The sequence below is a fragment of the Babylonia areolata genome, chromosome 34 (genome assembly GCF_041734735.1).
Source record: "Babylonia areolata isolate BAREFJ2019XMU chromosome 34, ASM4173473v1, whole genome shotgun sequence".
NCBI classification, from domain to species: Eukaryota; Metazoa; Mollusca; class Gastropoda; order Neogastropoda; family Buccinidae; genus Babylonia; species Babylonia areolata.
This window is the reverse complement of record NC_134909.1, coordinates 2,924,568-2,936,342: the sequence shown is the minus strand read 5'-3', so window position 1 is coordinate 2,936,342 and position 11,775 is coordinate 2,924,568. Positions and strand designations below refer to the sequence as shown.

General features: G+C 40.7%; 1 protein-coding gene across 1 annotated transcript; it reads left to right on the top strand.

The window, feature by feature from the left end:
- Positions 1 to 1,082: 1,082 nt before the first annotated feature.
- LOC143277693 (succinate dehydrogenase cytochrome b560 subunit, mitochondrial-like) lies at positions 1,083 to 10,938 on the top strand. Its single transcript, XM_076582612.1, has 6 exons — positions 1,083 to 1,153; positions 2,095 to 2,148; positions 3,750 to 3,851; positions 6,764 to 6,825; positions 9,144 to 9,307; positions 9,708 to 10,938. Exons 1-6 carry the CDS (start codon positions 1,137 to 1,139, stop codon positions 9,813 to 9,815), a joined length of 507 nt encoding a protein of 168 aa, XP_076438727.1. The 5' UTR covers positions 1,083 to 1,136; the 3' UTR covers positions 9,816 to 10,938.
- Positions 10,939 to 11,775: the final 837 nt, after the last annotated feature.

Here is an 11,775-nt window from a genome sequence, read left to right as displayed (position 1 = left end):
CGCGCGCGCGTGTTTATGTGTGTGTTTGTGTGTGTGTGATCAGCACTGATTGCACTCCTCTGCTTTATAAACTGCACTAGCTTCCAATTTAACAAAGAAGTTTAACCGTGAGCCCGGGTATTCATGTCAGCGCTCAAAAGTTATCAGTGGCTGTGCTCCTCAGTCATTTGTCTGAACTTCCTCATATAAACATTCCCTCCAGGACCCTTCGATCCTCTGCTGACACCAGGCTCTTTCAGCTTACTACTTTCACACGCAAACAGCATGGCCAACGAGCCTTTTCTTTCTCAGCAGCTACTGAAGCTCTGGAACTCGATCTCTGCCATACTCTCCGACCGTCAGTTTGTCCCTATCGTAGAGTCTTTCAGGTCGATCAGGCCTGAAAACATGCCTCTTTACCAACTGCTATGATCAAGGCCCACCAGCTCCCTACCATTTAAGAATGTGCAGTTTCCATCCAGACCATGACTGACTCTTACTTGATTGTGATGTGTTGTAGCGTGGTGTAGATGTGGTGTAGCGTATATGGATTTCAGTGTCCGAACGCAGTGACGCCTCCTTGAATACTCAGAACCTGAAACTGATTGTGATGTGTGTCAGTGTGTGTGTCATGTGTCAGTGTGTGTGTGTGTGTGTGTGTGCGTGTGTGCGTGCGTGTGTGTGTGTGTGTGTGTGTGTGTGTGTTTGTGTGTGTGAGATACTGATGTTGTTGTTCAGTTGTGTCAATTTACACATCCGGCCACACCATTTTGTTGTTTCTTTGGGCGTTGGAAGGCGCAATACAAAATTCTATTATCATTATTATCATCACTGTTATTAGTATCATTATTATTTTCTTTATTACAACAACTACTACTGCCACTACAAATGTTGTTACTAATTATCATTGTCATCATCAGTATTTTTGTTTAAAAAATTATTATCTTTTATTATTTTTTCTTTATTGTGTATATATGTGTGCAGGCAGATGTGCATGTGTGTGCTTGTCTATGTGCGCGCGCGCGTGTGCACACGCTCAAGAGAAAGAGAGAGAGGGAGATAGAGATTCTGTGGACAGTTGCTGTCTGTATAATCTAAAGATTCTCGTAACAAAGTTGCCTATGTTCCGATTCATACTTTGAAGAAGTACGATCAGGATGGCTGCATTGGTGAGGTAAAGACACAAAACTCTTGCAAATTGCTAATCTTTAATGGAACCTGATGATATCATGCAGTATAAGTTGTTGAAATCTTTTTATGTATTTCTAGCGAACGGTTTTCGAACAGAATCAACTTTTTGTCACCTCCTTACTCTTGTCGTCTGGTTCGGTAATTATTAGCTAACTGATCGTTCCTACCAGCAGCATTTCTCATCGCATTATACAACAGAAGCAAACCTCATATGACAATATCCTTTACAAGTGAAATACGTATGATTGGAATACAAATTATTCAAGTCGTTATGAGGTTATTATTTTCACAGGGAATCTGTGACCACCTGACCTTGTTGGTGACTTGTAGGTCTCGACCTTGACCTTTTCCTTTCATTTTCATTCATTGAGAATAGGGGTCAGAACCGATAAACAAATAAATAAATAAAGAAAAGATTTTTGTTGTTGTTGAAAATAAGTGATATTTCAATGCAGAAAACAGTAAAGTGTCAGATCAAATCCTTCTTCAAACTTGAAAAGCTCTTCTCTATTTTTTCATGAATACAACAAATTTTGTAATCATTGCTTTTGACTGGGAATTTGTCAGCAAATTCAGTATGCATGAGAACTGATGTTGGTATGACTACTGCTAGTGTTTGGGGATTTTACTGGGATTTAAGATTTAGTTATAATGTCATTTTTGTTGTAGGTTTTCCCCACCCCCATAACCTATAATTGTTTTTCAGTGCCAAGAATTTTATATATCTCCTTAATTCAGAATGGTAACATTTTCATGGGATTGTAATTAACAAATGGTAATTGGCATTCAGACTAACTGGCACAAGCTGCTTCCATTGTCACCAGGTGGGATTAAAGAATAAAGTATGAAATATAATCCCCATCAGTCCCTTTAGCTTTTAGTTTTAAGGTGTAATGTCTGATATGTTTCTTTGTTTTCCTGCAGGATATTAGGGCGGCAATGCCTGCTCCAGAGGCAAGGTGTATTCATGCAGAAAAGGTGAGATCATATTACATTGTGACTTTTGTCTGCACAGAGATCAAATTCACTCAGGGAGTTGCGTTCAGCTGTCTGGTTTTGGTCAGAGACATTCATAGTATAAATACACAAGTTTCTCAATCAAGTTGACTCATCAGGTATGTTGACATTTTTTTGGCCCTTGCCAGCCACCCTCTTTTTCTCATAATTTCCTACCTGTAATTGACCTTATGTAAGCATCCAGAATCCTTGTATTTATCAACCAAATTTTTGTGCCCCAGTAAAGTTTTCAGGAAGCGCCGTGTCAGAATCACTAAGGTATTTGACTTCTGATACAGCAGTCAGCGTTCAATCCTCTGTTTTTTTTCGTGGTGTTGCGTCCTTGGGAAAGGAAGTTTACTCCAATTTTCCTCACTCCACCCAGGTGTGAATGGGTACCTGACCTGGTTGGGGAAAGTTCAAATGGTGGAAAGAGAGGACTAGGTCCCCCTTTCCTGTGCTGAGCCCTTGACATAGTGGATATGAATTCACTGCCTCTATGGCCGTATAAGGCTATGGGACCTTTGACTTTTTAACCTGAAGTTTTCCCCCTGGTAAGTTGACACTTTACTGCTCAAAAGAAGTGGCATTACTCCCACACTGCTCATTCTGAGCTGCCCACGCCCAGCCACACTGACAGCTGATCCAGACTCAGGCAGTTCACACTAGAACTAAATGATATGAGCTGTTCTTGTTTCCAGTGGAAAATCATGTAAAAATGTTCACATTCTTCAAGTGCATATCATGCATATTTGCATTAGCAATGAAGTTGAGCATTATATGATATTGAGTTCAAGTGTTACTTTTGATGTATATTGGACTTAATCTCTTTTCACTGTGTATGAGTGTTTGTGTGTGTGTGTGGAGTCCTGTTAATCTTGATCCCATGACTGTGTATGAGAGAGAGAGAGAGTGTGGTGTGGGAGGGGGAGGCAGTGTGAACCTGCCAGTTTGCCTCCCTGTGCCGACCCTTCTCTGCACAAAACCTACTTGATGTGTGTGTCTGTACCTGTAAATAATTTTTGCTCTGGTTATTATTAAAAAAAAATTAATGTGAGAGTTGCAAGTCTCCGCTCCCCCGCCCTTTATCTGCCCAATATTTTTTTAACCCCTGCAGACGTTCAGAGGCAATTCAACTGCTCCATTCTTATGGTCTTCAGATAGTTTGCTATTGTCGCCCACATCGTCTGTCAAAGAGTTTGACAAAGTTTTGGGTGTAATCTAACAAATTTTTGTATGTATATTGTGTTCTTGTGTGTGTGCACTGTTTTGACAGTTGTTCACCACTGTTCTCTTGAGAAGTAATTGTTTTGTAAAGTGTGTTGAGCTTTGAATAAAGGAATGCATGGTACATGTATTGTAAAACTTTAATGTTACTGTATGGTACAGTCATATAAATATGTATGATAAACACATATAACTGGTTGTATCTATATATGTGTGTGTTCGCACATCTCCATTTGTGGGGTAGGGGGTGTTGAGGTGGATGTGTGTGTGTGTTTTATGTGTGCATAAGGTGTATGTTTTACTGTGTGGCTGTGACAGACCTGTGTGAAAGTGAAGGTGTTGATGTTGGTTCACAGGGTCGCCCAGGCCAGCTCGTCGGCCTATGACGAAATGAAATCTTACTGGAACAAAAACAGACAGCTGAGGCGACCACTGTCTCCCTTTCTCACCGTTTACAAGTGAGTCAAATGGTCATCTTTTTTCTTTCTTTTTTTAAGATAATATTTTAACACACTTAAGAATGAGTTTGTTTTTGTTTTATTTTTTTAAGCCAGTGCCACAAGCGTGTAAGTTTTAAAAAAAAAAATCTGAAATTTATGTATGTAATTTGAATGGAAAGGGGTGGATCATGACTGGACATGAAGTTTATTAATCTGTTAAAAGGAGGTGCCATGGTCAGAATGGTGTTCCAATGATGAGGGTTTGAAGCTGACTTTTGGTGGAGGGGGTGGGAGGTCTTCAGTCCTTCAGGTGACCAGACCTGGAAGTCAGCGCCTTTTTCAGTCCGTCTCCATTCCTCACTCTCAGTCTCATTCTTTAAAAGAAATCTAAAAACACTTCTTTTTAACCCCTAGGCTGCCTGCATGACGAGATAACTCGTCATGGCAAGCATGTATGCTTCGCTGCCACAATGACAAGATAACTCGTAATCGAGATATTCTGACTTTTCCCTACTTTGCATTCAGTTCGTTGACAAAAATGCTGGTATCTTTAGCTTGGGGAATCTTTCTGGATTCTTTTCATAGCTAGAAACACCATCTGCGTCATAAGGCAGTCCTTTATTTGAACGTTTTGGTTGGGTTACTGGCCGCAGTCTTTGCCTGGCTCCTCTCCTCGCTCGCTCAACAAAATGTCGGACTAACTCCTTGCTCAAGACATGCGCTCGTGGCGAACTAAATCAACCAAGATTACTTTCTTTAGCTGATGCTCAGAAAGAATTGGAGCATAAATTCGAAGGAGAAGACAGTGGTGAACATTTATAGGACGATTTGATAGAAAATAAAGGGAGCAATCAAGAGAGTGGCCAGGATACAACTATCAGTGAGTGATGCCGGCTGTTCAACTCTAGCAGACGACAGGTCACCAAATTTTTAGCAGGGCACTGTATGAGCTATTTTCTTGGCACTCAGCCAACGCGGTCTGATGAAGTGACGGTGTGAGAGGGGTGAAGAGGAGGGGGGTGGAGACTGAGGGGGCGTGGCCTCACATCCATATTATCACTTGCAGAAGTCACAATGCATCTATTTCTTTTTCAGTTTTTTTTATGTTGTGGTTGTTCTAGTATGATTTTGTGTGTGCAGATATCCATTTGTCCAGAAAATGATATTTTTGTGCAAATTACCAGACTAATGTTTGTAATGAACAAGTTGAAAATGTGACAAAAAACAAAACACTGATTTCAAAACAACAGCATGTCACTTAAAATGCATAAAATGGGAAAACATCATGTGTTTTGTATTCTTTATTTATTTCCCTTTCAGAAAATATATACTTTTATGGGTCTTTCTCCAATAACAAAGAGCACAGAATTTTTTGAAAATTTATACCCGTTTTTTGTGAAAAAATCCTGGCAAATAGATTTCACTTAAATCTTATTTTCCTGGCAGCGAAAGGGTTAACCCTTTCAGTTTCACCACCAGTCAGTTTAGAGTGCAAAATTCCCTTGTGCTATAAACACAGAAAAATTGGTGTCTAAGAGTAGCTGGGGATCCCCCCTGCGATGTGTAGAAATTATGGCCTGTCCTACCACCAGACATTAAGAGCAGTAGGTTCATGGATAACAGACCCATGATCTGGTCACATGTCAGTGACGTGTCCTCTACCTAGCTGGTGCACAAATGCGACTCTGGCAATGAAAGAGTTTTAAAGCATTTTATACATGATTATTCCGTATCTCACTATCTGTATTCTGTGGATCAACATTTCTTTCTTCTGTGGGTGTGGGCGTGTGTGCGTGCATGTTTTATGTGTGTGTGTGTGTTCAGGGTGAAGAGGGTTGTTTTGTGTGATTTGTGTCTGACTGGAGTTAACGTTACCATAAAGCGCTTTGAGAGGTCTGAAATTGTATATGATTATAAATTAACTTCGTTATTGTTTGTTGAAGTGTGTAAAAGTGTGTGTGGACAGATGTGTGTGTTGTGGTGTGCTGTCTTGATTGTTTGTTGAAATGTGTAAAAGTGTGTGTGGACAGATGTGTGTGTTGTGGTGTGTTTGTATTGTTAGTTGCAGTGTGTAAAAGTGTGAGTGGACAGATGTGTGTGTTGTGGTGTGTTGTCTATATTGTTTCTTGAAATGTGTAAAACTGTGTGTGGACAGATATGTGTGTTGTGGTGTATTGTCTGTATTGTTTATTGAAATGTGTAAAAGTGTGTGTGTACAGATGTGTGTGTTGTGGTGTGTTTGTATTGTTAGTTGCAGTGTGTAAAAGTGTGTGTGTACAGATGTGTGTGTTGTGGTGTGTTGTCTGTATTGTTTATTGAAATGTGTAAAAGTGTGTGTGTACAGATGTGTGTGTTGTGGTGTGTTGTCTATATTGTTTATTGAAATGTGTAAAAGTGTGTGTGTACAGATGTGTGTGTTGTGGTGCGTTGTCTGTATTGTTTATTGAAATGTGTAAAAGTGTGTGTGTACAGATGTGTGTGTTGTGGTGTGTTTGTATTGTTAGTTGCAGTGTGTAAAAGCGTGTGTGTACAGATGTGTGTGTTGTGGTGTGTTGTCTGTATTATTTATTGAAATGTGTAAAAGTGTGTGTACAGATGTGTGTGTTGTGGTGTGTTTGTATTGTTAGTTGCAGTGTGTAAAAGTGTGTGTGTACAGATGTATGTGTTGTGGCGTGTTGTCTATATTGTTTATTGAAATGTATAAAAGTGTGTGTACAGATGTGTGTGTTGTGGTGTGTTGTCTATATTGTTTATTGAAATGTGTAAATGTGTGTGTACAGATGTGTGTGTTGTGGTGTGTTGTCTATATTGTTTATTGAAATGTGTAAACGTGTGTGTGTACAGATGTGTGTGTTGTGGTGTGTTTGTTTTGTTGGTTGCAGTGTGTAAAAGTGTGTGTGTACAGATGTGTGTGTTGTGGTGTGTTGCAGACCCCACCTGGCTATGATGACGTCACTGACACACAGAGTGACGGGCGTGGTCATGATGTGTGGTACGTACACCACAGCTGCAGTGTTGGCCCAGTAGGAACGCGTCTTCCTAGAAAAAGAGATAACCTGAGTGTGTGTGATCCGATGCCACGCTTGATTGATTTTTCTCACCCTCCAGTGATCGCTAGTCACTGGGATGAGACGATGGACCAGTGTCCCATAAGCAGCATGCTTCAAGCACATGTACAGCAACAAGTTGTCTCTGGCAAAATTATGTAGACAGTTCCACTTGAAAGTAAAACAAATATGCCTACAGACAGAAAAAAGTAAAATAGATATGTGGCTCTGCAGTGTGGCAACACGCTCTTCCCTAGGACAGCAGCCCGAATTGCACAGAGAAAATCTGTTAGAAGAGTAATAAAATACAAAGTACATGTAGTGCTCAGGGCTTCCTTTAATTCATAAATATATGCCTCAGATGCTTTGAACAGGAAAAGAACACACAGCATGTTCATTGAGTGGGTCCCTGGCACGTTCTAAAAATGTGGAAAACTAACACACAAGGAGAGTGAGAATTGTGAATCAGAGCTTCAGTCTGATGCTAGGATTGTCTGCCGTGTGGAGAGGAGTTGCCCCCCTTCACCTTTTCTTGACCAACAAACCCTGATGACTACAACCTGAAAGTATGCCTGCCTTGAATATGTCTGTAGCAGTGCAAATTCGATCAGAATGTGCAGCGTTGGTCTTTGGAGTGACCCCCTGAAGATGATCTGGGAGCCCCTGCACTAAGAATGTCTGGGACCCCCAAGATTTTTAGCTGAATTAATGCCATAAAAGGCTAGTGCTGTGAGTGAAAGGCTGTTGAACCTTTAACCTAACAGTGTAAAAGGCTAATCTGTAAAAGGCTATGGTAACTTTAACTCACTCAGGACGATGGAACGCTATAGCATTCCTGACGTAAGGTAGCGTTCTGGACGACCGAACGCTGTAGAGGTTTCGACAATTAAAATTTTTTTCTATGTTTTCCTCATGGGGTAGCATAAAACTCGCAGCTACACCGGGCATTGTGAACGTGTCAAGGGTTGAATGGAAGGTTTTTTTGTGAGGTTCCGTAACTATACACTCGCTGGCCAGCCGTTGACCTTCGTACCCCAAATGACAAGCTAATCCACATATGTATCGAAAATGGCATTGCAGGCGATACAAGTGGGAATTTTGGGAGCAAACTAGATCACAACAGCGGCTTTTTACTGCTGCTGAAGTGATTGAAATGCTTCAAACTGAAGGTTTCGACATTGATGAGGTTGAATAAAGTATCTGCAGTGAAGAAAGCTACCAGCAAGAAGGTACTGACAGTTACTCAGCTTCTGAGGGCTGTGAAGAGAGGGAGGGGGGTAGTTGTACACACGATATTAGAAGAGGGGTCAGTAGGTCAAGTACAGGGAGTTTCATTCAGTTACTTTGTGCTCTGTATTTTTTGTGATTTTTTTCCCTAACCCTAACTAATGGGTCGTCTGCATGGGAAAGCAAGGGAGAAAACTATTTGTCCGGGGTGAGTTAACCTAAAGGTGTGTATTGCTAAAGGTTACAGGACATTAGGACATTTAACCTAACAGTGTGCACTGTCAAAGGCCATGGGACATTTAACCTAATGGTGTGTACCATTAATGGCTATGGGACATAAATGGCTATGGGACATTTAACCTAACGGAGTGTACCATAAATGGCTATGGGACATTTAACCTAATGGTGTATACCATAAATGGCTATGGGACATTTAACCTAATGGTGTATACCATAAAGGGCTATGGGACATTGAACCTAACAGTGTGTACTTTAAAGGGCTATGAGACATTTAACCTAATGGTGTGTACCATAAAAGGCCATGGGACATTTAGCCAAATGGTGTGTACCATAAAAGGCTATGGGACATTTAGCCAAATGGTGTGTACCATAAAAGGCTATGGGACATTTAACTGAATGGTGTGTATCATAAAGGGCTATGGGACCTTTAACCTAACACTGTGTACTGTAGAAGGCTATGGGACATTTAACCTAATGGTTTATATCATAAAAGGCTATGGGACATTTAACCGATGGTGTGTACCATAAAAGGCAGTGGGACCTTGAACTTAATGGTGTATACCATAAAAGGCCATGGGACCTTTAACTTGATAACGTGTTCCAAAAGGTTATGATAACTTTAACCTAATGATGCATACTGTATAACTATCAAACTATAGAACCTTGAACTCAAAGATGTGTACCTTAAAAGGGTTTGAGACATTTACTGTAAAAGGCTGTGGTACCTTTAAGCTAACAATGCATACTGTATAAAGCATCGGACCTTTAAACCAAAGGTGTGTGTGGATGATTTCAGCGGCGGCAGGCCTTTCCATCACACTGATGGTGCTGCCCGAGGACTTCACCCACTACGTGAACCTGGTGAAGGACCTGGAAATATCGCCCATCATCATCTACGGCGCCAAGATCATCCTGGCCTTTCCTGTCACCTACCACTTCCTCAACGGCATCCGACACCTGGTTAGTCATTCCTGTAGTCTGGTTTTTAAGCATTGTGATTACAGACGTTGGTTGTTTTTCTATTGTGATCGCTTTCGCCTTGTGTGTTGCAGATGCATTTAAGTGTTGGGGTTGGTTTTTAAGTATTGTGACATGGTTTGAAGTGTTGTGGTTGGTATTAGAGTTAAGTATTATGTTCGGCAATCGCTGGAATGGTTAGTGATGAACCGCGATGGGGACAAGTTATTCCCAAGTATTATGGGAGTCCGTAAGAACAAGAAAGGAACAAAGTGTCAGGAACGGTTGGCAATGACCGTAGAACAGTGTAGCGAGAAGAAGGAGAAGAGGGAGATGGTACTTATTTCAACCAAGGGTATATGTTGCATCAAGTGTCATCACTGTGGTTATCATGGTTTTTCAGGCGTGGGATGCAGGCCTAGGGTTTGGTCTGCCGACACTGTACAAGTCTGCCTACTTCGTCATGGGACTGACAGCAGTCATCGTCTCCTACTTCGTTTTCGGGATGTAGGCAAGCAAGCACATTTATCTTCAGTGCTGTTGCTGTCACCTCGACATGTTTGTCTGTGGTATTTGTATAGACGTCATTTGCTTGTTAACCAACAAAACAAACAAAAAATGCATGGATTGTTTGATGAGAAAAGAATGGTGAATCTGGGTACCTGTTTTTGTTTTTGTTGGGACTGTTTTAATTGTTTATAATCAGTTATTCCTTGAATTTTCCTGTTGTGCTTCAGTTATGCTTTATATATATATATTTTTTAAATTGGTCAGATTAAATTTCTTGCTCTTTTCATATGACAACTGGAATCAGTTATGAATGCAGGGTGCTGGAAAGTTCCAGGAAAATGCCAGTTGACAGAAAGTCCTTTGGAGATTTTGTTCCCCTTTCTGAAAGCTTTTTTCTTTCTTTTTTTGTGCAACAAATCTTGCCTTGGAATTGCAGATTGTTGTTCAGATTACTGCATCGTAATATTGCTCAAGCTTTGAGGTGTGACGTTTTTAAAAATACAGAAATTCAAAGACCAAGCCATTTGATATGAGTAGGTTCTGCTGGAAAGATTTTGCAGATGACTGTTGCTTTGTTTTTGTGTATCGCAAAATCACAAATAACGAAATACTTTGTTTTTATTTGTTAAAGAAAGTTCATATATGTGTTGTTTGTGTTTGTATATGTGGATGTGTGAGGCTTTTCAAACAGAACGCAGGATTAAATATATTGCCAAGGACACTTAATTTGACTGAAAAAGAAAAAAAATCAAATTCCCTTGTAGACTTGCGTTCTAGAATTTCTGAAACAAGACTCGACAGGATGTAAGATTATTTCTCTTTTCTTGTGTTGGGCAGAGTGATAATACACAATGTTTGTGATTTTTTTTCCACAGTTGACAATGTTTGCACAGATAATTGAACACGTTTGCATTCAAACTTTGTATATAGTCATTCACCCAGTTTTTCGTTTTGACACCGGAGTTGTTTAGGCCTTGTCACGTGTGCACCAAAAATCCAACTCACCCTTTTAATTAACGGGGCAGAACCAACACATCGCTGGGTGCTAGGAGACTTTCGCAATGACCATCCGGTTAAAACCTTTGTGCAAAACTTCACTTTTGTGCCATGATTAACAATTAAAATTTTTTTTTTAAAGTTGGGTTTGATTAACCCCCTGACTTGTGAACTCCAGTGAAAAGAGGATCAGTGTCATCTGTGTGGCATGAGGCAGAAAGGCTGTTAAGACAGCTTGTGCAATTTTTTGATGATGCCAGTGATTTTGCTGAACAAAAAGTAAAGGAATCCTAAAAAGATGGAGGTCCAAATAGTGACTGACCTCCTGACCTGTAAGCTCCGGCTTATAAAAAAAAAGAAAAAAAGAAAGAAAAGAAAACAAAAGCTCGGGCTTATCTGAAAGGTGACAGCTCTTCACTGACGAGTGTTTCATCAGCTAGCAGTTAAGGGGTTACAGCTCTTCACTGACGAGTGTTTCATCAGCTAGCAGTTAAGGGGTTACAGCTCTTCACTGACGAGTGTTTCATCAGCTAGCAGTTAAGGGTACAGCTCTTCACTGACGAGTGTTTCATCAGCTAGCAGTTAAGGGTTACAGCTCTTCACTGACGAGTGTTTCATTAGCTAGCAGTTAAGGGGTTACAGCTCTTCACTGACGGTGTTTCATTAGCTAGCAGTTAAGGGCTTACAGCTTCACTGACAGTGTTCATTAGCTAGCTGTTAAGGGTTACAGCTCTTCACTGACGAGTGTTTCATTAGCTAGCAGTTAAGGGTTCGAGCACTGACGTGTTTCATCAGCTAGCAGTTAAGGGGTTACAGCTCTTCACTGACGAGTGTTTCATCAGCTAGCAGTTAAGGGGTTACAGCTCTTCACTGACGAGTGTTTCATCAGCTAGCAGTTAAGGGGTTACAGCTCTTCACTGACGAGTGTTTCATTAGCTAGCAGTTAAGGGGTTACAGCTCTTCAC